The sequence below is a fragment of the Pteropus medius genome, unplaced genomic scaffold (assembly GCF_902729225.1).
Source record: "Pteropus medius unplaced genomic scaffold, Ma_sr-lr_union100, whole genome shotgun sequence".
Lineage (NCBI taxonomy): Eukaryota > Metazoa > Chordata > Mammalia > Chiroptera > Pteropodidae > Pteropus > Pteropus medius.
Window position 1 is genome coordinate 8,386,932 of NW_024356249.1, and position 26,612 is coordinate 8,413,543.

A 26,612-nucleotide genomic window follows, 5' to 3' on the forward strand; every position below is an offset into this window, starting at 1 on the left:
ATTATAAATCTAAACTCCAGCACTGGATCACTACTTACCCTATTGACTTCCAAATAACAGAAACAAAGTATTCTCATCAAAATAATCTCTGTATTTTTCCAATATTAGTTTTATATAATTTATTGCATTCTAAATATTACTTATAACATATATATAAATGGTATAAAAAATAATACCCATGCCCACCTTCAAAAGTAGAACATTAATACTACCTTTGAGGTCCCGTGTAAACCAACCCCTTCCCCCACCAAAGCAGCCACTCTCCTGAATTTTGCATTTATCATCTCCTTACTTTTCCCTGCATTAATTTTTGATTTAACTTATCTCACCTATCACTAAAAAGTAAGCATATGATTTATGCCTTAAGGAATTCAAAGTCTAGGTAGGAAAAATAGGAATGTAAACCAATCATTACAGTAATCCATTCAAGGAATATAAGGGGTTAAATGGGCATATCAAAGGAAGCTTCTAATTCTATGTGAAGTCAAGAAGGAATTCACAGAGGAAATGAAGTTCGAACTGAGTTTAAGAGAATAAGCAGGCATGTACTCGGTAAAGACTGGACCTTCTGTTAATTCGAAACAGGAAAAAAACTATTGCTAAAGGACATAGATGAGAAAGTTGAATAATCCCAGCAACTATAAGTATGGCTGGTACATAAAATCAGGAGATGAGGCTAGAATGGTAAATAGGGACCAAATCATGACTAGAAATTTGAAGTTCTTATTCTAAGCAGAAGCAACTGAGGAAGATAAATCACTTTATCATTCTGATTATTGTTATTATCCATACTTCCCTGTTTCTGTGCCCTCTGATAGGGCCTCTCACCAACAATGACTCTGGACCTGGTCATATGACCTCCTGTGGCCAATAAGACAACAAATTTGATGACGTGCTCATGTCCACTTCATTCCCCTTGCAGCCCCACCCCTGAAATGACAACAAGCCCCAGCTAGCAAACAGGAAGGTGAGCTACTATGTAGAACAGAACCAAGTAGTTCTGAACTAGGTGACAGCCAGCTGACTCCTGACACATGAGTGAACCCAGCCAAAACCAAATATGTCACTGAAGTTCTGTGGGCGATTGTAATGTAATAGATACAATATAAGAGATAACAGAAATAGACTGAAGCTAACCATAGAGTTTGAGCAGGTATCACATGGCCAGACATGTTTTTTAAAGACTATACCAATGAATGGAAAATAGATCTAGAGATCAACAATAGAGGCAAAAATGTTTAAGAAAGAAACCATGAAGTTGGAATTAATGCCAAAAAAGAGGAAAAGACATCTGAAATACAATATTGGGTGCTAGAACTGTTGGAACTTAGGCACTAATTAGATACACTCTGAATAAGAGGGAGGATTTCAGGATGAATCCTAGACTTACTGCAAGAATAATTACAGATGCAATCTATCTAGATTTAATACAGTTTAAGAGAAATGCTAGGTATTTCTTAGATGTCTTTATTTTTGTTGAAGATAGAAATAATCATTTCAGAAAACGTTACTTTAATACTGAAAGACAAGCCATTTTTACATACTTTTACAGAGATAATAAACAAATCAGAATTTTAAGATAACTTTGGAAAGATAAGCACTACCTAAATGATTAATCACTGGAACAGAAGAGTAAGCAAGACTCTATTTTCCTGAGATTAAAGACATAGCACTAGATCTTTCTGAAATGGCATTCCTAGATTAAAATTAGTGGTTTTTGAATTAGGTTTTTCTCTTACTTTTCATTTGCAGCTCCTACTGTTCTGTTTATTTTTCACCTCGAAATCTGAAATAGCTTACATGGAGGATACAATAAAAAATTCTATAAAGATCTGGACAAAAACTAAATCAATATTTGCTTTATACCAGTGTATAATTATGTACTTATTTAATTCAAAGCCATAAATCCGACCACCTTATTCACTATGGAAATGCTTTATGAGTATCTGTCTCAACAGACAGACACACACATGAATACATACATACAATTTTAGTTTAAAATAAATGTCATTTGTAAAACTGATAACTACAATCAAAAAGTGAGGGACCAAAACAGTGAGAGTGAGGACATTCAAAGCAAAATTTTCCAGAGGAAATCAAAATAAGATGAATGCTTGAAATAAGAATAGATTTGACAGGGCCATGAGAAAAAAAGATAGTTACACAGTTACATTTCCAGGCAAAAGTAGTAAAATGATTGATCTTAGATTCCCATTCTATTTAGCTCTATAAGATAGTTTGGTTCGTGTACCAGTAATTGAAAGTAGAGAAGCTGGAAAACACGAGTACTTAAAACAAACTTGTTCACAAATTCTTCTGCTACCACTGCTGACAGACATTAGAAAAGAATACAAATCATCTGGAAAAGTATACACCCACATCTCTGTTTTAATACAGATGGATGAAAAGTCTGAGAACTTGCCTCTTTCTCAGTGTCTCTAGAGATACATGTCCACTGGTTCTCTTTCACACTGTACGCCCAGAAGTCAGCAAGATCTTGTGTTCCATCCCATCCACCAAACAAATAAACGGTCTCTATGAAAATTAGAAAAATATGTGTAAAAAGATAAACTTAAGGACAAGATATAAGCACCCAGACCTATCAGTTGTTTCTATTATCATTTAAGAAGGTACATCTAAGTAAACTTAAAAATCAAAATTTTAAACTGGTAACATTCCAAAATATATACTAGGCTAGTATTTCTTAAACATGAATATATGGAAAGGCTGCTGTGGAACCATTATTTTAAGACCTTTATAAAAATACAGATAACGAGGAGGCATTCCCTAAGATTCTGATTCCATAGGTCTTCAGTAGGTAAAAAGGGTCTGTACTTTTAAAGGATCCAAGGTGAATCTAATGTGCAGCCAGTTTAGGAGTTTCTGTGTTAGACCAGGAAAAGTTTACATTTACCACTTTCTTAATAATGCAGCTTCAGACTGAAAAAAATAATCTCAGAAGACTATATAATGTAAAATATGACATTAAGACATCTAGCTATTTCAAAAAAAAAAGTTCACATTAAAACTGTTTTCTCTTGGTTGCAATACCAAAAACAATGATTAAAAGTAGCTGGAAGTTAAATTAGATATTTTAAGAATAAAGTGATACATATGGCCTTGATATTCCCATGGAAACTGGGGGAATTTTTTCCAAATATATTGTGGTAGATTTAACTCCATAGAAATCAACCTTTAAGTCATTCTAGGTATTTTGAGAATCTGGTTTCTTTTAAATCTGTTATATCCATGGACTCTATCCCTGTGACAAAACGAATTCTTGCTCAGTGAATAGTGAAAATCTTTACACACAACACTGTGCATCATCCCATCCTTCTTTATATAATAATAGTACCTTTCCTTTCTTGAAATATTTCCCCCCTTTGTAAATGTCTTATGTCTACTGGTTACACAAGCCCACCAATTATATTTTAAAAGTTACATAAGACATTACAAGTAAACTGTAAAGCCACCTACTCTCTAACTGACATGACCTAGGCCTATAATATGTGGAGACTGTCATCTAAATCATGTCCCACCGTGAAGGGTTACAATTCAAAGTGCACCTGGAAATACTGTAACACCATTTAAGAAAATTCTTGCCATTCATAGAGTTGTGCTATCTTCTAAGAGATTTGTGTCATATTTTCATATAATTTCAAACTCTAATGAATTCTCTTAAGCGAAACATCCTATTCTATGCCCCAAGAACCCTGGGAAATCGAAACAATGCTTCTGGGTAAGAGCAGACCACTGGAACAGGACTAAGTTCTAGTGCTAACTGGGTAATCAGTACAGGTCACTAAACCTCACTGAGTCTTACTTTTTTCATTTACAAAACTCTCAGGGCTGTGGTGAAGCTCTTCAGACAGAAGTTACATAAAAACATTCTGAAAGCTGTCAAGCATAAACAACATGTCCTTTAAAACATGCACAAAAATAAAAAGTAACTTGTAGATACTAAATCCCCAGATACAATAAAAACAGTATTACTGTGTCTGATTCCATGTCTCTCAGTACCTAGAACACATCTGGCTCTGTACTAATGTGAAATAATGACAATTATTTAAACTATTAAAAACCGTCACATCTCAGAACTATAAAACAATCCACTATCATTAGTTAAGTAACATTCTGTTTCCCAAATAGCACAGAGTAATGCCCAAATACTTAGAATTTTACAGAAAAAAAAATTAAAAGAATTTTCATCTGGCTTAAAAATTATCTGTCAAGTCCTCACTGTAGGGGCAATTAACTCTGTTAAATTCTGAAGCCTGGAGAAGGAGGGGGTATATAACTAAAATAGCAATAGCAGTTGACCTTTTGTTTTACAGTATTTCTGGGCACCCTCTGGATAAGGTTACCCTGGTTCATTAACTTTAATAACCCTTCCTCTTGGGCTCTGGGTTCTCAATGTTCTTTCTGAAAAGCAGGTCTCTTTGTACGCATAAATTCTCACAGCAAAGAAAAACCCACATTTCCACAACAGCCTCATTGATAGCTGAGCAAAATAAAATCTGGCACAGAGCAAGCATCCCAATGGAATTAATCCAAGATGTCATTCTTGTCCATGAATACTTTGTGGTCCCAGTTGAAGTTTAATAGTAAAATTGAATAAATCAGACAGAAACAGGACCTTTTGACATACCTAAATGAAATGCATAACAAAATTTTAATTAAATCATTTAAGTTGAAACATTCAGAGATGAAATATCTAGAAACAAACACCAGCAAAAGTATTATTTAATGCATAAAGGATATCAAAAACTTTGAAACATTATATAAATAACTGAAGAGAGCTGTAGTGAGAAGTTAAGAAGGTAGAAAAAAATAACATTATTGTTTGCGACAGGTAGTAGTTTGGTTTACTGATATCCATTCTCACACTTATAGGTTATATAACAATTCGAGTCCGTCTCTAGGGCAGTACAATCCTCAAGCAGCAGCCCTCTCTATTTTTTTCTTAAAGGAGCACAGGCTATAGAGGCTATCCATTTCTCTCAGCACTTAGAGGAATGTCCAGTCAATATTTTTTGAGTACTAATTTGAATTGGCAATGCACTTAAGAGAATAAAAAGAAGACACAGTCCCTATCCTCAAGGAGCTTACAATCTAGTTAAGAATATAAAACAAGCACATAAAATCACCATAATGCAGAGCAGACTGAGTGCTGTAAGAAAGGTAAAAAGCACCATGAGGGTTCAAAAGAGGGAAGAAGGTATACCTGGTTGAGGGGACTCGGAAAAGGTTTCATGGTGACAGTGGTAACTGACCTATGCAGCAAAAGGTGGCTTTGTTAGCAGAATGGGGGACAGAGAAGAGGTCATTTCAAGCAGAGTAAAATGTATAATAAAGGTATAGAGACAGAAAAACACACAGAAAGTGTTTAAAAAGACATGGACTCTAAAGTCAGGTAGATTTCAGACAGAACTGTAGCTCTCCCATCACAGCTGTGTGACCACCAAGTTCCTTAATCACTGGTTTCTTCATCTCTAAAATGGCACACAGTACCTATCTCATAAAGATACTGTGAGAATTAAATTAAAAAATGCATACAAAGTGGGGAAAACTGTGTGATGAATAAATGTACTGTTTTAAGAACACAAAAGGTTAATAGGTGGAGATGAAGTTAAAAAGACAAGTAGTGGCCATATCATGGAAGGGGTTAAATGACAATATAAAGGCTTTGAACTTGACTCCACAGACAATGGAGTAGCTATAGATCTTACGCAGGGACATGACACGGTCAGATCTCAACTTGCAACATACAGGACTGAATGAAAAGGAGGAGCCACTGAAAGAGAAGAGAAGGAATTAAACTGACTAATGATAGCCTATATTTAAAATGTCAAACCAATTTCATTCAGGAGACTATAAATGAATCATTTATCATTCAATCAATCAATCTTTCATTACTCAGGCCACAAAAACTAAAATTCAACCATATTCTCTGGTAGAAGTCTTTTTGGTACCAGTGCAAAATAAACCCTATAACTACTTAGTACAAGTAGTACTAAGCTTATATGAACTGAAAATAAGGTAGAAATGTTAACATATCAGTGTCTTTATACCATTTTGCACAAAGAAGCAAGCTTTTTATTTTATGAGCCCAACTGCAATATCCATCCTTCTACTCTTGATTCTCAGGAGTAAATCAGACTATGCTGATTGCATAATCCTCCACAAGATGGCACACTATTTTTATAATTAAATCTATTTTTCCACTTTGAAACAGTATAGAATGCATACAAATTCACATGTCAAAAGGAAGAGGTAAGAAAAGGGTTAACGGGCTAGTGAAGGAGGTTAGCTTAATTTTTAGTTTAATATAGACACCGAGAGAAAAACAAATGAAATGAAAAAAAAAAAGTTTTAAACACAAATTTATATTCAAGCTAAAAATGAAACACTGTCAGGGCATTTAGTTTAAGAGTTTAAGCCTTCTGGAAATGCAGTCAGGAAGAATTAAACTAACAATTTCTGAAGAGAGGATTACATGAGAAGGGGAAAGAGACCCTACCTAGGTACCTTACCTTCTTGAACCATCCCCTGAGCTCTACGACCCAGCAGATTATCAACTGGATTCATCGGTCTCCCTTTTTTATATAGAGCTATATTCTTACACAAGCTATGATTGTAAAACTATCAAGAGACTGATCTTTTCAGTCAATTCAACATTAGTCACTTTCCCTGCTAAAGCTTATATTTTATGCCTATGACGATATACTTTATAATCTTAACTAAGGCTATTTTCAGAATTCCTTTAGGCTAACTGTATGAAAGAAAAGGATTCATGTCATATGTAGCTACAGAAATATAGCCATATGAATATATGTGTAATTAACCAAAACCCATGTTTACCTACTTCCTTCAAAGGCTTCTTTAAGGAATATAAGGAAAACCCATGACATGGCACCCTATGTAAAAAAAAATTAAGAAGAAGAAAAAAAGTACTTTTCATAGACTTAGTACAGAATAGGCGAAGGTTCAGATTTCCATAGAAGGAATCTTCCAAGTGGCAAGTAACACCCCTCAAACTTCTTTTGTAGATACCAAATATTGGGATTTTGACTGAGTCTTACCACCTACTCTGATTGAGAGGAAAAAAGACTGGTACTGTAGGTTCTCAAAACTCAATGAGAGTTACATAACAAAGAACTGTTTGGTACAATGGACATTTAAATTTTCATCTGAACAGATTTCCACACTGAAACAAAATAGAAGAGCCTTTCTCTCTTCTAGTCACCTTATTTTACCCGGAGTTGAAACCCAATTTAGAGTTAAGCACAGAGGTGCCATAGAAATGAAATGAGTTAATATTTTCCTGCTTTTCAACTGATTTTCCAAAAATTTTTAAATTGTTTAAAAATATTTCCACTGTGAGATTCTGTCAAAAACACAAAAACAAAAGAAAGGTCTCCAAACTGATATAAAATTCTCTCAGCAGAATTAATTAGTATATATCATATGTTGCGTACAAAAACACATATACAAATAATATATTTTATATATAAAATACATTATTTCTTTTAACTCTCACAACTTAATTTATTATTCTCATTTTTATTATAACTATTCAAGATCAAACAAAAAATCAGTGGTAAAGTCGGGAGGATTCAAAGCCAGGTATGTCTAACACACACACAGCTTTCTCACAAAGTCAATCCGCAACCACGACATTTGGTGTCATATCAGTAAGACTGGATTTTCAAAGACTTTAAACACAATCTCTTCGAAGGTGATTAAGATCAACCTGATTCAGAGAGCTCTGGTACATTCATGATAAAATCAATACTTGAAGTATATTAAAGCATCTTGGTAAAAAATCATGCTATTAATGGTTTTATAATAGAAATAGAAGGATTTCTAGAGAAAAATTCCAAGGATATCCCAGATTCTGCTCTTGTACCCAAACTAAACTTAAAAAGCACCAAGTGTTACCCTAAAGAATGCAAAGCTCTATGTAACACTTAATTTTCCCACCTAGATCCCAAGGTAATCAATCATAACTACAGTTTTAGAAAAGCACAGACTATATAATAGAATAAAACAAGCAGAGTCATCAAAAAGTTTAAATATATTAGAATATAACCAACAACATAAATTCACCTCAGAAAAATACTAGCATATTACAATAAATGACATCATAACACGCTCCACTCATCAAGGGTTACAGCAATATTCGAGTGCAGTTTCCAAGTAAATATTTTTCTTTCCACTTAAAGGAAAATGGATTTTAAAATTTTGATTCAATTCAACAAATATTTAGTGCACATCTGCTCCATACCAGCTCCGTTGCCATGAAAATAAATAAAGCAAGATTTTTGTCCTTCCCCCCTCAATAAGACCACTAGGCTGGGGGTTGGAGAGAGGGAAGCTGAACAGATAGGATTGGGATACATAACACCTATATAAGCAACTCTCAAACAATATGGAAATCATCTCAGGAAAAATAATAATATGAACAAAGTGCTACGTAAATACAGGAAGGGAAATAATGACTCTGCCTGGATCTGTCTCCTCAATCCCAAATTAATATATCCAACTACTTACTTGACATATCTACTTGGATGTCTAACTGGCATCTCACACCTAACCCATCTAAAATGGAGTTGCTGAACAATCCCCCATATTTGATCTTCTCGTTTTACCCATCTAAGAGAATGACTACACTATTTTTCTAATCACTCAGGTCAAAACCTTGAGTCATCCTTCACTCCCTTCTCTTAACACTTCAAATCCAATCCTTTAGCAAACTCTGTTGCTCTATACAACATCTTCAAAATATATCCAAAATTTGACTAATTCTCATCATTACTGTACCCACTCTAGTATAAGCTAATGCTATCAACACTTCTCTGGTAAGTGACTGCTTCCCAAAAGGTCTGTCTGCATCTTCCCTTCACCCAGTCTGTCCTGTTAAAATGAAAGACAGTTCACGGCATTTCTCAATATCCAACAGTGTCATCCCATCTCATTCCGAACAAAGGCCTAAAAGACTCAACACAATCTGTCCCCCTCACTACATCTCTGACTTTATTGTCTATTATTCTCTTCCTTACATATCTCAGAATAGCAACAAATAATCTGGGAAAAACCAAGAGTAGGGGAGAGGTGGGAAACAGTTTTACTTTGCAACACTGAATACTTATGTGGAGTAAGTAATTTTATTTGAATTTTTACTTGAATACCTAGTTTGGCAATATTTACCATGATTTCAAAAATAGACAAGTTTAACCCTTTAAAAATATGGTGATAACTCTTCCTAGTAAGTTCCACAAAGGCAGACAGAAAAAAATACTGTACATCATTTCTAGTATCCTGGGCCCCTTAAAGCCCATTCATGAAGCCTCATCTAAAAAAAATATGTAAATATTTATAAGAATAGAGAATGATGACAGAAAAGAATATAGACAGCAATGGTTAGCTAAAACAAAAGACTGGGAATGCCAAGGTATAAAAGTTATTAGTCTTTTGAATAGTATTTTAAAACTTCTTTTGTTTTCTTTTGATCATAGCAGAGTCCTGTATCACTCATGCTCAGAACCAGACACCTGTTTAAACTTAACCCACAATTCCAGAGTCTTGTGAAAGTTCAAAGCTCTTTCTATGATTTGTCTGAGGGCATCTCTCTTGACATCTCTCTGCTTGCAAACAACTGAATTCTCAGAAGCCACTCTCCTGCCCTGCCTCAAGCTTGCATCACCAGTCCCTACCTCAAACCTCAACCCACACCCCATATATACACACGTACACTCTCAACTCAGTTTTAGAGAAAACGTCTAAGATTTTGGTGAAAAAAGAGACAGTCACGTCACAAAGTGTGACATTCTGCCATTCTCTGGCTCCACGATCATTTATCTCTTAATGTGGTTCCTTGTTCCCTTTCTTTGGTCCTAACAAGCAAGTTGTCCTTAATATTGCAAAGAATAGTTCCTTCTACAATGAGGTCTCCTTGGCATTTCACCTTGTACCCTAAAGAACCTTCCCAAATAAATACAGTTCCTTCCTAAAAGGAATGCTAGTAAATAAAATTTTCTCCAATTTATAATATGTATTAGTTGTAAATATTTTTGATACTACATTTTTAAAGTAGAAAATTTAAAACCTCTGGTAAGTACCACCGAGACATATGAATGTCACTATTTTGGTATGTGTTCTTTTAGTTTTCCCCTCCATGGTCAACAATAAAATTAAAAAGAGTCATCACTTCTACCTCAATTTCCATTTTGAGATATCAAAATGAAGATGAGAGAAATCAAGTAGCATCTTCTTTGAAACACATTATTTAAAGTTTTTAAAAAATGAAAGGAAGAATTCCATACCAAGATGTTTTACACACCATTCCTATTACTCATATAAAGGACCACTTGAATCTAGCTAACCCTTTCATCTTTAACATTCATGTACAGTTAGTACTGTTTCCACACCATTAGCAAAAATGTAACATATTGACCATCAAGCCCATCTGAGTTATAGGCAACTTTCATATTAATTGACCATCCATGATTATTTAATTATACTAGATTTTAAGTTTCTGGTTCCTTTTAAAGGCTCAAAATCTAGTTTTATAATCATCCATGGACCTAAAAAAGCTTGACCCGGCATTCGGAAAGTTAAAAAAAAGGGCACTGAAACATATAAAATGGCTCTAAATAAAAATTCCTCTACTGGAGAAGTCCCTAAATTTTCTATGGTGGAATTATTTGCTTAAAAATACATTTCCAAAGTACTTCTATTACTTTTTATAAACTAGTGCCAATACTAGAAGTATGGATACAGGTCAGTTTTACTTTGTAGACTAATGAATCCTCAGAAGTTATCAAAAAGAGATTATTCTTCTAAAGATCCCAGCTGAAATAATATCCATAACTATAATAGTCATTTTTAGTATGCTTTCTTATAACTATTGCTTCTAAAGCAAATTAAGTAAATACTCAACTCTTTTCCTCTCTTTGAGATATTTTTTAAAGTCAGTGGTAATAAGGGACTTGACCACCAAGAATTTGCTAAAATCCTATTATAATGCATAAAACAAAGATATTATAGGAAAAATATTTGGACCTTTAACATGCAACTGTAAGTATATCACTTCAAGTATCTATGACCTGAAAAAATAGTTTTTAATCTTAGTGATCGGCTCACATTAAGTTCTGTCATGACATTGGCCTATTATTTAAATTTTTTACTTTCCTTTTTCAAAATTCATTATAAAAAAAAGAGGAAAATTATTTTATCTTTTCTTACACATGTACTTTACCTATCACATATGGTCCCTCTCCTATAACAATCAATACAGTAAACACTGAAAATGCCTTCTGCCCCCTGATAAGGTGGGCTTTAAATTCTAAAGTAAACCATATTACTTTCACATTTAAGGAAAGCAGCATTTTATTTAGAAAATTAAACAAGCTTTTTCAAATAAACGTTCTTCTTCAGTATATTACTGCTGTTATTTTTTTAAAAGTTTAATAACATTTTCAATTATGACTGAGGAAAAAAAAGCATTATAAATTCCACTCTATTCAAAAGAGGGAAAAAGCTACTAGAGACACTCTAAACACAAATTTTCATCTCCATTTTCATAAAGTAACTTTTCTCTTTTTTTTCATTTTTTTACATTTATTTATTTTTAATTCTTTAATGTCATCATATATTTGACCCCTTTTACGCAAAGTGACTTTTCTAGGTTACAAAAAACAATTTGTATATAAATCTGGTTCTTTAAGAAAGAAGCATATTTGTACTTATTGGAGTCTCGGGTAGAAAAAAAGATGCTAAGACTACAGCTGAGTCAGCCTATTTCCGTGGGAGGGAAGCAAGGAGGCGGCCAACATCAGGAAAGCAAATCCCTATGCTTTGAAATTAATTTTTCCCAGACCCTAATAATACTTTTAAACAAACTCACAGGTTACTATATAAATTCAGTAGTTAATTTTAAGTAAAATATTATAATTTCTCTTCTTTTTATAAAACGTTTGTGAAAATATATTAATGCCTAAGTTACCTACACTGAAATAATTTTTACTCTTAATTATTTTATAATGTGAGTCAACAAAAACAACTTATTTATTCCTGAAGCACTATGAGTCAGCATAACAGAACAGAAATGAGTATTAAAAAAATAAAATATTACTTTGATGAATGTTGGCACTCTATGCAGTAGTTTTCTAAAATCAAATAATATATAGTAAAATTATACTAAATTCTTGGTATTATTTCCTTTTCAGGATGGTAATTTGAAACTTACTATAATTTTAGCATTAATCTCTAAATATAACGGTATTTAAGTTGTCCTAAGCCTAAAGAAACCAAAGTAAAACTCTCAATACAAAGTTATAGAATAAAATTTAAAAGAAGCAAAGAATAACTAAAACAAATTATTTATAGTCTTGTGAACAGTGTTTAGCAATTAATAGATCCTCTATCACCTAAGCCAGCAGTCCCCAACCTTTTTGGCACCAGGGACCGGTGCTCCTGTGAGAATCTAATGCCTGATGATCTGAGGTGGAGCTGAGGCAGTGATGTGAGCGCTGGGGAGCAGCTGCAATTACAGATGAAGCTTCGCTGCCCTGCCTGCCGCCCACCTCCTGCTGTGCGGCCCTGTTCCTACCAGGCCTCTGACCGGTACCTGTTTCTGGCCCAGGGTTTGCGGACCCCCGACTCAAGCTACCTAATTTGATATTCTTTCCCTTTAAAGATACATCTTAATTCTCTTTTATTGCTACAATTCCCATTTAATAGCATTAAAATATAAATGTACTGAAAACCCAGAAATATTTCACAATTTACTATGAAAATCAAATACATATAAAACTACACACATACACAGAGCTATAAGGGGTTATACATTACATTTCTTTTAGGTTATCTAATGTCATTTGTGCAACACCCTCTCTGTCACATGCCACTGCCTAGTTGAGATTATACCTGTGGCTAATATCTATCTTCTTTGCTACTTGGTTATGGCCAATGACATTTAACCTTTGAAATGAATCAAAAAATGTATATTCATATTTTCCTGATATTTTAAAATGCATAATTTTTAAAGGAATTTGCTTTCCATTGCAAGTATTCCTCACCTGACTGAACATCAATAACCATCTGATGGCCCCCTCTCATTCCTGGTCGGTTATCTTCTCCATCACCTAAAGTATAAACAATATTGTCTTTTAAAGAAATAACACAGAATAACCATAAAAGCAGAGTTAACTTTATAAGTAGTAAAAATAACACTTACTCTTATTCTTTTGATATTAAGAATTAAAAAACGACTCAAAAGAAATATGACTTATAGCTACGCTTATAATTATCTTGCTTTGTTTCCCAACTGCTTTCAGGTTACTGATGCAATTGAAAGCTACTTCCAATGTATTTATGACCGATGAAATAAATCAGTAAAGAGAGAGGATATTCTACAAAAATCTAAGGCAAAAAAACTCTATCAACTACTGGAGCGAAAAAAGTGAATGTGGAAAACAATTATAGAGTTAGATATCAGGTCTATATTCCAGGCATAGTTTATTAATAGATTGAGCAATTTTAAAGTTCATAAAACTAGCTACTGAAAACTAAGAAATTATTGTTTTATATTAATAATAATTTTCTTACTGTTAACTTTGTGCCAATATTTCAGAAATTAATTTCCACATAATGTACTATTTTATTTGAGTACTGACTGAGAAAATGTAAGATTTGCTTTCCTTTGATTCTTATTTCCATCGCAGAGCTTAATAGGCAGGTTTAAATATCAGTGAAAATTTTAAGCTTTTATAGAGGAAAACTATCGTTAAACTAGTATCTAATCTTACTTTATACAAAATCCTATTTCATTTATATGAAGATAAAGCTTCATATCAATGGTTCAGTAGGTTACAAGATTCTAATGTCTTACTTGATATAAAGCAGAAAAACTAAGGTTTTCTTTTTATAACTCTCACATTAACTGAAATATATTACTTTGCTAGTAGCTTTTTTTGTGTCGACTTTCTTATGTAAAATAAGGAACATACGACTTTTCACAAATTTCACAGGGTTACTATGAAAAAGACTGAAATGTCACTTCTTTTGTATAGAAAATAGGATGCAAAACTTCTTTTCATTACTACTGTATTTAAGAGCTAATCATTCAGCAGTTCTCTGCAAATTCTTTCTCCTTTCTAATACTAGGTTTAGATTTTACAGCTCATTATCATTGAAGTTTTGTCCTTTTCTTCCTTCTCCCCCATCAGTCAGTATTGCCACTCGCAAGAAAGAATTAAAAAACATTAAAATTCATTGTCAGTATGTTTGTATTTTATATATTTAACCCATTCGTTTTCAAATACACAATTACAGGCTGTTTGCCATACTATCTGTTTCTTTGAAGAAAATTACCTCATACATGACTGATAAAATAATGTTCATATGACATAGAAATTATGGAAGTTCATAAGGAATTTTCTCCAGTATATTAATGTTGATCACAGGAAGGATTTCTCACAATTAAAGAGACGGCCGTAGCAATCAATATATGAAGACCATAAGAAAAAAACTGTACATCCATAGAACTGCCGTCCTTTCATGAAAGTAGTTACATTCAAGAATTGCTACACTTTCCACCATTAACCATCTGGTACAGCAGTGAGTGTAGATGAAGCGACAAAAACTTCCTCCTTTTGAAAAATGGATTGATGAAGAAGACTACGCCCTGGATCAGACTTTAAATTTTGATTAAAACAGTCTTTATTAGAAGCAAATGCCCCTAGGATCTACAGGTCAAAGAAAGAAGCATGAGCTCCAGGGTTTAAAGCTCCAAATTCATTGTGATGCTCAATATAAATGCTCATAACGATTTAACTATACTAATGACATTTATATTTATTAGGATGACTACACTTGTTTTTATTATTATCTGGTTATAAAGTTTCATCTAGAATGATATGCTTCATGTCTACTTTTCTCATAAGCCCTAAGGTTTTCAGAAACACTTTGGCATTACAACACAATAGCCTATAATTTTACAGTGTCTCTATAAAAGCAGTTTATGACGGTATTCTCTATAAAAATTGCCCAACCTTATGTTATAGCAGTAAAACAAAAAGGTGTAAAAGAAAATTTTAATATAATAAACTCTGCCATCTAGTTAAGGAAACTACATTTTGCCTTAAATATCTGCTTTTCATTAACAGGGCACTGTGAAACTTCAGCTACCTTGGGAAAAAAATGAAACTGACATTAAAGCAAAAGCATCCCCATTTAGAAGGTGGGGCTTACCTTTGGTGCTTTTGGGAATGATTTGACTCCATCGTGGCTTATATTCCTGTTGACTGATATACTGATTGAATAAGCCATCTGAAATATCAAAGAAGGAGAGAATTACAGCTTATGCTTTTTATTACAGCAAAAAAGATAAAAATGTAGAAGCCTACATTGAGGGATATTACTAATATATCATTAATACAATAGCACATGTTCATAAAATGTCACTTCAGTTTTCGTGTTACCTCAAACATAAACAGGAAAGTATTAGTTGACACAGCCATAGAAACAAATTGTTTTAATGGCAGCTCAGGTTAAACTTACTATGTTTTCCCCGTTTTTGTCACTACTAGAGAAGAAAATGGGAGTTCCAACAATTTTGATTTAGGCTCTTGTGTCTTCAGAGAAAAACAAAACTAATCTTTTGAAGTGAAAGTTCCATTTTTATAGTTTGAGTACAAAATTACAGAGACAAAAGTACCAGTAATAGTAATATTTATTGACTACTTACTAATGTTAGAATCCATGCTCTCTTATCTAGTTTAATTCTAAAAACAACCTTATGAACTAAGCATTATCATCAATACATCAATGTGTATTCAGAGTTATTAAGAAACTTAAAATCATGCAGCTCTTAAGTGGTGAGGCTGGGACTCATGTTTATGCTTTACCTACTCGTGAATTTGTTTCATCAATGAATTCTTAATCTACTTCTTAAGGAGTTGTTACACTAGTTACTACAATGGTCATAGATACTGAACTCCCCACATAAAACCATTCTACCCCAAATAATTATCAAGCCCTAATCCCATACCCCTCAACAACAATTAGTTGGTATGGAACACAACTCTGGCTAATGAAACAGGAGGATCTTCTGGGGGAACTTCTAGGAAATGTTTCCTTACTTCTAAATGGACAGAGAAGAAAAATTTACTTTTATTCCTCTAAAAATTTTCATATTTGTATGCAATGTACACACCAGCTACATACAGCCAATTAGTAAGAGGTATGAGAATGAAATCAATTCTATAATGATGACAGAGTAGACAGAGATAAAGAAATTGGATCACTGAATCAACCAACCATGAAAACTAACTCTAGACTTCTAACTTCTATATATGATATAATAACATTTACTTATTTTTTAAACTAGGGTTTTCTTTTACATAACCCCAAATATATTATAATTTATAAAGTTACTTTTACTATAGATTATTTCATTTGACTGATTTCAATATGAATAAAGGTTTTCCCTTTTGATTCGTTTAGTCATTGAAAGCAAATACTTTTCAGAAGGATTTATTAAAACTGTTCTCTGTGACTTGTATAATCGGCAGAAATCTCCCTAATCTTTTTCTTTTCTGGGTAATTATGAAGCTCAATTGTAACCACACCCTTCCGTTTTCAAGTCTTTTCAGATGGCTTTTCAGATGGCTTTAACTGGAAACTTCCATTTATACACGCACCCAGTTTCTCTTTGCTTTTGGGCCTTTTCAAAATTCTTATAAAGAGCGAGTTCTAATATACTTCTCTCCTTTTAAAATATAAAATTAGCATTTATTTTTTAGTTGTTAAAGTAAAGGGAACAAGTAGATTCACAACTTATTTTAGTGAGAGTTTTGCTATTACATATAATTTACTTCCAATGGGCCTTTCTGACAATTATGGCCCCATATAGCTTACTCTAATACTCTTCCCCCATTACAAGAGCTGGAAATCCTTTCTTCAGATACAATATTGTGGGGCTCCTATTAGTAGTAAAGATGATAGTAAAAATATTAATCCTAAATTTAGAATTACATAGAAATAAAACTAATTAAATTTTATTCAGTTTTGGGAAAGGCACATAAAAGTTAAATAATCCTTTTTATAAAACCTTGAACAGAGAAGATAAAATTATTCAATAAAGACAATGATTTTAAAATATACACTAATTCTACATAATGGCTAACTGAAGAGGAGAGAAAAAGTATGAGACTATATAAAAATGAGCAGAAAACTAAGGGAGATAAGAAAGCTACAAACATGAAAAATACAAAGCAAAATTAGAGAAAATTGGAAAAGTAATACATTATACATTTTTTAATAGTAATCAATTGCCACATTACCTAAATCTCCCATACTAATTAATTAGTTACATGACTTTTGAAAAATCAGGTACATTCTTTTTCAGTAGAATTGGTGTTTAAGAGTTGGATAAGGCCTGAGGTTTCTTCCAAATTCAGGCATACAAGAATTTCACCATTGTTAGAACCAATATATTTACTGGAACTACATGTGTCCAGTTGATTCCACTTTATGTTCATCTTAGGAAAGTATCTTCTCTTTCCCCCTAAGCCTTCTGTGACTGCTCTGAAAGACATATCACAATCTCACTGGGGAAAATTCTAAGAGTTCCTAAAGCAGTGATCCCAGAAACAGTTCAAATTAGAAAAAGGACCCCACCCTGGATCATAAGTCATTCTGAACACCACAGGTAAAATTAAAGTCTCTAACTCCTTTTTCAACCAATTCTTCTAGCCCCACTCTTAACTAACCTGAAAAGCTTACAAATACTCTACTCATCAAGATCTTCATATTATTTTCTTCTATGAAACACAACTGTCCTAAGAAAATACTGTCAGTAATTTTCAAAAAAGCAAACTCTCAAGCATTACATAATTTTTATAAAATAATTTTGTTAACACAGACACAGATGGAAACAACAACAACAACAACACTGACATATACCAAAAGGTTAAAAGTGATTTTCTTGGGTTGGCAGGATTAGGGTGACTGTTGATTTGAGGATTTCTTCGTTGCACTTTTCTGTTTTTCCAATTTTTTACACTGAGCACTATAATTACCAGAAGGAAAGCCACAAAACAACTAGATATATGGAACTATTTTTTAAATCTTGGGAGAACTTTATAACATATTGTTATACCAACATAAGCCATTTTCACATCCTTTGTTAACCCTGAAATGTCTATTCTTCACAGCTCACTAGACACGTCCATACTTCTACAGGCAGTGCTTTGGACATTGACATTTGCTTGTTTTTAACAATGAAAAAGAGAGCCAAATATGCCCCAAGATTTATAATCAGGTTTGCAGAGTTATTACTTCCGAAATTTAAAAAATTAAGTATTCCAAATGTAAAATATTAGAAACTACAACAATCTTGCTCTAGGAAGATAAAATTAATCTTCTCTTGAATAATGATAGTTAACAGAACAGCATCAAAGATGCTCAGTATACAATAAATACTTAAAATAAGGAAAAAAAAAAAGGCAAGGTGTAGGAAACTTTCCTAGCCATTGGCTGGTTGACAGTTCCTTTGAGTCATCTTGATGTTATTAAGTTCCTTAAATTTAAACAAACTTCTCATAAAAGTCCTACTTCCAAGAGAGCATATTCCTAATACATAATGAAACCCTGACAAGCCACACCACTTCACAAAGAGTCGTCAAGCAAACGTTTTAAAAAACAGTTTTGGGAACTTTTTAATTGGCTCCCTCTTTCCCTAACAAATTCCTTTTGTCTCCACCAGTCTAAAAGTTACATAATTCTCTTTGATATCTCTAATTCTTCTGTGGAGACCATTAGAAAACCTGAATAAAACTATTTAAGACATAGCATCAAATCTGGAAATAACTTTTAAAAAGATCTAACCAAAGAATAAAGAATTGACTTTTACTAAGTAAGATATCACAAAAGTTTACACAGTTACTACTTAAAATAAACCTCATGCTATGGTCATTATTAATTACTGAAAAGATGAGAAAATCAAGGTGCAGAGAAGTTAAATAACATGCCCAAGAAATCTAAAGAAAAAGGTACAAAGCCCAATTTCAAAGTCCAAAACTTTTTCAACTCTTCATAGACTGTATGTAAATATAGATACACACATAGACTAACACACATATAACAGGCTAGTTTTTAAATTGCAATCTAAGATAATACACTATAATACACATGGCAAAATTTATCTATTCAATAACATGAAAAGAAGCAACACTTTGGGAAACAAAATTCACCATACCAGATCATTCTATCATAAGATTAAACAAACTCAATAAAATAAAAAAACAGTACAACCAAAGTTGTTGAAATACATCATTTATGATTTAAAGGAAAAAATGTAATCCCTCTTGTAAATAAAGACACTGGGCTTCTATGGCTAAAGTTTACTTTTCACGTTTTGTTTCTTCTCCAACACACTGGGTTGCCACTACTCCAGATTACTTACCAGAAGCATTCCTGCTAGCTGGAAGTGGTTCCATATAAGCAAAGGCCAGTTTGTGAAGCTAGCTGTTCTACCAAAAAACAAGAACAAAAACTAAACAAAACACCTCCTCTTTTGGAGAAATCACGGTTTCACATAAAACACAAAAGCTAGAAACATCATTTCCAGCCCTCTCATATCTTTCTACACTACAACTAACCAACTCCATTATTACCTTTTTGACATTTCATTCTATAATATTAAATCATCTAACTGCTCCAAACAAAAAATATTATATAGACTAAAAAAAAAACACAAAAAACAAAAAACTGTGTTGCACTTTACAGAGAAACAAGATGAATTAAAGATGACCTCATTTTATCTACTCTAAAATATATTATGCCTTTTGCCAGGGAACCTGGGTCATCAATAAATAGCCCAGATCAGAAATGGAGGAGGTTATATTTAATGGTTATTTTCAATAAAATAACATGCTTAAGAATCTTCTTTTATACCTTCCAAAAGAAAAGTAGCAACAAAACTACTTACTGAGGCTTTGGTAAACAGTAAATTCTGTTTCAAACCCATAAGAGGCATGCTAAAGAACAAGTTTAATTTTTAGAAATCGAAAAGTCATAAGCTTGAAGTCCTTTGAGGTAATCAACAAAAATACTGCAAACATTAAAACGGGGTAAATATTTTTTTAAAGTACATTGCTTTCGGTATCTTGTTTTAATGTAAAAGAACTCCCATTCGAGATCTAAAAACATTAAAAATTGACACCTCTGCATTCCAAATAATATCACCATGTTCCCTATATTTCTAATTCTTGAAAGGTCTTGCTAATAAGGTCTTTGCTAATAAAAGCAATGGTCTTGCTTTTGTTTTGATATGCTTACTTGTAGATATTCTATGTGATTTGGCAAAAAAATTTAGGCTCTATTGAGACAATGACATTCTCATCTACAAAAGCATGACAATACCTATTACACTGTTTTGAAAGTCTCAAAACCAAATTAAAAAGTAAGGCATTTAAACATGCCTGTGAACTATCTACATTTTAAGAATTCTATGTTTTAAAGAGAGGAAGTCAGGCAGTTAATATTTCTATATGTCCACTTTTGACAAAAATTCAAAAATCATAAGGGTCTGATAAAAGTAAAACTATGAAAAGGAAATGAAAATATCACTTAGGAGAAAGCACACTAACAATTTTAAAACTATTTGAAGTCTCCAGGTCCAGGTCCAATACTAGCTCATTTTTATCCTATGATTATGACTATTATAAATAAACACATTTCACACAGTCCTAAGTAGGCACAAGCTGTTCTTATTTCCAATAGTGAATATTATCTTAAAAAGTACATGATTAAAAAATGACACTTAGGAAGGAAGCTTTTATTCAAAGAAAAAAATAATGTTCGAATCTCATCCAAGATCCAAAAAAGAAAAAAGAATAAATTACAGTACTGCTGCCTATACCCAAACCTCTATCAAACTGATTTCTAACCGAAAGAGACTACATTGAAAAGAAAAATTAACAATTCACTTATAGGTAAATAATGTGTATAGGAGAAAATTAGCTTTTTTGATAATTCAAGAATAATAATGGCTGGGTAAAACAAATTTAAAAAAATAAAAATGCATTTCAGCAGTTGGTTCAAATTCTGAAGAGAAATATATAAATGATGGCAGTTTATAGTACAATAATAAATAATAGAGCCAGAAAATATTTACTAGGACAGTAAAGCATAGTGATAAAGAGTATGGATTTAAATCTTAGCTCTGCCACTTTCTAGCGAGGCAAACTGCCTAATCATTTTCATTTATTAAATGGGGATAACAACAATACTTACCACCTAAGGAGATATGTATGAGAAATAAATTAATTCACATGTAGGGTTTAGAAGAGCAAATGCACATTGTAAAGCCCTCAAATACATGTTAGCTATGACAATGATAATTATGTAATATTTAAAGCTATACTTGGCAGAAAACTAATAATCTTTTATGCCCAAAATGAGACATATGACAAAAAGGCTAACAGGCGTTAAGAGAAGGGGAAGCAACTGCGGTATGGAAAAAATAAAAGAAGCTATCTTGAAAGAGATGGCCAAGCAAATTCAAAGCACAGAGAGCTAAATGGTAAGTTCTACCAAGCAGATGAGAAAGAAATAATTCAAATCTTACATATATTCAGAGCACAGGAAAAAAAGGTTAACTCCTCAACCATTTGTGTGAGATTAGCCTAACAATGATACTAAACCTGAGAAGGTAAGATAAAGAAAATTTCAAGGCCAATCTTACTAACGAAAATAGCTGAAAGAATTATAACAAAACATTAGTCAATCTACATCCAAAATACAGCAGAATATATGACAAAGCTAAGAATACTGAAGTTTAACATCAGAAAATCAATCACTATTTCACATATTAATAAAGTAGGAAAAAAATCGAATCATAAAAGGTAGAGAAAAAGTGGTAAAATTCAATATCCATTTATACCGTAAACTCTTAGCAATCTAGGAATCTGATATAGGATTTCCAAAAAACCCCGATCTAAAATCATATGTAACAATGAAATGTTGAAAGCATTTCTTTTGACATCATGAACTATATAAGAAAATCTGTTATCACTATGTACCTCAACCTTGTACTAAGTATCCTGGTCAAAAGATTAAACACAAGGGTAGAAAGGTCTAAGTGTTAGAAATAAAAATGTGTCTTTATACATAAGTATTTAAAACTGAACAAAAATGAAAACGCAGCATAGCAAAATTCGTGTTATAGAGACAATACAGTGCTTAGAGGGAAACTCGACATCAAATGCCTACCTTAGAAAAATACCTCAAATAAAGGGGCTCAGTTTTCATTTTAAAAAACTGGAAAAAAGCAAATTAAAACCAAAGCATGTAGAAAAAAATAATAAAGGCAGAAATCAATGAAATAGAAAGAAACAGAAAAAGACAAAAAGAAAGACAAGACAAAACAAAGAAATCAAAAGCTGTTTTCTTAAAATAAAATTAACAGATCTCTAGCCAGAATACTAAGGGAAAAAAAACTTACCAATGTCAAGAATAAGATATGACATAAAGGTATTAAAAGGATAATAACGGAATATTATGAATTATGCCAATAAATTCACCAACTTAGATGAAATGAGCATAGTCCTCAACAGACACAAACTAACTACCAATGATCACTCAAATAGAAATACAGAATATAAATAGCCCTTTAGCTATTAATAATACTAAATTTGGAGTTAAAAACCTCACCACAAGAGGAAAGTTAACACCAACAAGATTTGTGATCTCACTTAAAAAACTTAAAGAGGAAAATAGGCCTACCATATAATTAACAATCACTGCATAAACCAAGGGGTGAGAAGGGACAGATAAAAGGGGGGCAAGAGAAAGGAAGAAAAAAGAAGAGGGGAAGAGGGAGGGAGGGTTAAAGGAAGTAAAAGAGGAGAGATGAAAGGAGATAAAGACGTCAAGTTGAAACTTTAAGAAACACTGGAACTAGTCAGCCTGTTGGAGTGTTACTACTCATTAAACAATTAAACTTTATCCTATCCTTATCTCACAAAAGTAAACTTTTATTTCATAGGAAATAAACACTGCAAAGGGAGGATTTCTTTGAGAACTTCCTGTTCCTGGGTGATGACTTTTGTCCATCTTCACTGGATTCTACCTTTTTTTCCCTGACATTGTCAGAGAGGAAGTAGCAATGACTGGCTCAAGAACGACCTTTAATTAAGTTAAATGTAAATGTAGAGATGTTTCTAGGCAAATAGGAAGCCTATTAGAGACACTTTCTTAAAATATAGACCATATTTGAAGAGCGGAGTAATATATCACATATACTAAAAGTAATTTTTGTTCTTCCGTTATAAGATGCTTGATGGAAGATGATTTTGATTCCTTAGACTTTCCTATTTAGCAAGCAGGAACTCCTTGCCCTTCTCCGCTATGTTTTTAATGGAACAGAGGCCAAAAACTCTGCAGTGTTTACTTCCTTATTTGTCCAACAAATTATCATCAGTGAAGTCAGCAGCAAACTGAACAACCCTGGAAGGAATGTTTATTAATTAAACACTGTTACAGGCCAATTGAGGAGCACAAAAAATACGATTTGGCTCTAAGTCTCAAGAGTAGAGTTACTACCAATATAACTTGGTTCCTTCCTAGAGCCAGAGGATAAGTCTCTGTAGTATCAGAATTAGATGGGATTTTAACAAATTCTTTTAAATGAATATATTGCTGAAAAGACAGTTTTAAAATATAGCTGTTTTTAGCCTACTTACATTAAGTTGTCGGTGGTTTGTTGCTGTTATTGTTATTTACCTTAACAAAATATTACACGCCTTAAAGATTTGAAACAAAAATGCCATAAAATTACTTGTGCTTTTCTAACTCTCATAAGGGTAAAAAATGTATAGAATTCATTCTTCAAGATGGTATACATACATAAATATATACTTTCACTGGTGGTATTTTAATGGTTTGGGAAGAGATTATCATATATATTCTATCTGCTTATATTTCATTGTATACTCTATTTCAAATATAGCCATTTATTTGCAAATATTACCAATGAAATAAGCAGTAACAATGTACAAGCTGAGAGGCAGGTTTGTTATTATAACTCATCAGAGCTAGAAGCAAATATTTTAAGTTAACTTTAAATTTATAAAATTTAAATATCTAATAAATGAGTACCTAATAATACTAGATGGAAACAGTGATAAGATTAAAATATATGAAAGCAGAGCATTGAGAAAGTCTATTATTCTTTCTTTCTATAAAATGATTCACCAAATTTCATTCTACAAGTTTTATATTGAGCACTAGGCTGTTTTTACTCACAATTGCTTCTGACATCAAATGCATAGGGTTTTACATCAACCATTTCTCCAGTTCCCTGACACCAACCAAGTATCCAACAATTCAATTCAATTCTGACACTATCTATCTGGAGTTAGCACCTGATTCCACAAGTTACAGGGCTCAGTTCTAAACGACAATCCCATTTCAGATGCCAAGCACAAGTCCTGGAACACCCACACTTCTTAACCTACCAGCTAATAAATCAGGGGCTCCCACAACCCTCCTCAGGTTCATAATTCAGTAGAGTGATCACAGAATTCGAGACAGTGCTTTACTTATTCTTATTGGTTAATTATAAAGGATACAACTTAGGAAGAGCCAAATGGAAAAAAGGCATACAGCAAGGTACTGGTGGGCAAGGTGGGTGGATGTATGTGTGTGCGTGCGTGCATGTGTGCGCGCGCGTGTGTGTGTACACACACGTTCCATGCCCTCTCTAGGCATACCACTCTCCCAGTACCCAGAAATGTTCACCAAACTGGAATCTCTCTGAACCCTACTGTTTAGGGCTTTGGGGGAAGGTTCTATTATGTAGACATGATTGATTAAAACATCAGCCATTGGTAACTGAACTCAATCTCTGACCCCTCTCCACTACTCAGATTGGGAGTGGGGTGAAGTATGAGGGAACTGAAGTTCTAGCCCTCTTAATCATATGGTTTGGTCTTTCTGGAGATTTGAAGCCATCTAGGGACCAGTTATCTCAGCATACAAAAGACATTCTTATTCCTCCACATATTCCAGAGATTTTAAGAGCAGTGTGCCAGGAATTGGACAAAGACAAAATATTTTTTTATTAAACCACAAGAACCTATTCTGTTCTTTGAAACCATGAAAATCACCGTGGGAGGTTTTTTAAAAGGATGCCATTCTATAAAGCGACAACAGAGATCCTTTTTTAAATAACAAGACATATCAGACTCTAAATATTCAAATGGGTGTCATCATCCAAAACAATTACCTTTCAAAACCAGATTACAGGCCACACAAGAAAATCAACAATTATGTAGCATTCATAATTGCATCTGACTTATGTTTCCAATATACATTTTGTCATTCATTATAACTGCCTACTAAAAACATTGTTTGGCTTATCAACCATCCCAATCCCCAAATTACATTATTTAAAAATAACAATTTGCTGTTAACAAAAATATGTAAAAGAAGAGACCACTAATACTACAAGTAACATTAAAAGCCTTTTTCTAACATGGTTTAGTCCTAGTCAATGTTAGCATTCCTAAGTGCATGGTTTCCCAAGATGATCAATTAGATTTAGATATGTGAGTTCAAAGAATTTGTTTTCTCAAGTCTTATTACATTATGAACCCTTCTTTTTTCTTTCTTTTTTTTTGGCGGGGGGGAACTTCTCTGATTAAATCTCTAATCCAAGGAGCTAACTAACAGTTGTTACAGAGTGAAAAGACAAGGAAGGAAAAAAAAAGGGAAACTAATAACTGGCATAATCCTACATTCTTTTTTAAAAACTGTTTTGTGCATATATTTGAAATCACCCTAATCAAAATTTATGTATTTATAACATACCATTTACAGCTTTTTCAATCAGCTCTTCACAAGCATCAAAATCACCCTTCAACACCAGTTTGTCATGCAGGTCTGTTAGCATGGGATGTTCCAGGGCAATCTTGGTTTTCTTTTGCAGTGATTCAAAGGCTTCGGTATAATTGTGTTGTCTAAAGTGTTTCAGGCAAAGGCGAATGGCTTCCTGTTCACGGTACTACTGGAACACAAGAAAAATATGAAAAGAAGAGATCTGCTTAGTTATTACTATTGGAAATATTAAGTGACAACTTAAAGTGAGCATTTACGATGTGCTAAGCACTATACTAGCCCTATTCATTAGTGTCATGATTATTTTCACTTTTAAATGGCAAAACTGAAGCTTAGTCAATTGTAATAACTTGCCAAAGGTTACAAAGTACGTAGCAGAAAGATATGAAACACATGAAGATATATATATACATATACACACGTATATATTTCATAAAGATGAAAAAATAAAAAAATGAGAACAGACCTAGAAACTCAACTTTCAAGAAAAGCTTTTGAAAAACTATTTATCAAAGTCCACTAAAGACTGTAAAAATTGTAACTTCCATAGCTTTTACTAATCAGATTACAATGTTGGTACTGAAAGCACAGAAACCATTAATAATGTATATAAATTATATTATGCTTTTTGTTCATGGTTCTTAGTATCACTTGAATGATAAATATCAAATATTTATGTATTTCAAATTCACAAACAGGTTTTA

General features: G+C 32.9%; 1 protein-coding gene across 3 annotated transcripts in view; it reads right to left on the reverse strand.

Moving 5' to 3' along the window:
* MKLN1 (muskelin 1) overlaps positions 1-26,612 on the reverse strand; it is a 291,211-nt gene that overhangs the window by 67,398 nt on the left and 197,201 nt on the right. For 2 of the 3 annotated variants that reach the window (XM_039860791.1, XM_039860790.1), the window contains 4 exons: positions 25,882-26,074; positions 15,256-15,333; positions 13,083-13,148; positions 2,423-2,535 (listed from right to left, as the gene is read on the reverse strand). In XM_039860791.1, the coding sequence (XP_039716725.1) occupies positions 2,423-2,535; positions 13,083-13,148; positions 15,256-15,333; positions 25,882-26,074 (450 nt within the window). Of the gene's footprint in view, positions 1-2,422; positions 2,536-13,082; positions 13,149-15,255; positions 15,334-25,881; positions 26,078-26,612 lie in introns of all 3 variants that reach the window. The other variant, XM_039860792.1, reaches the window with a different exon arrangement.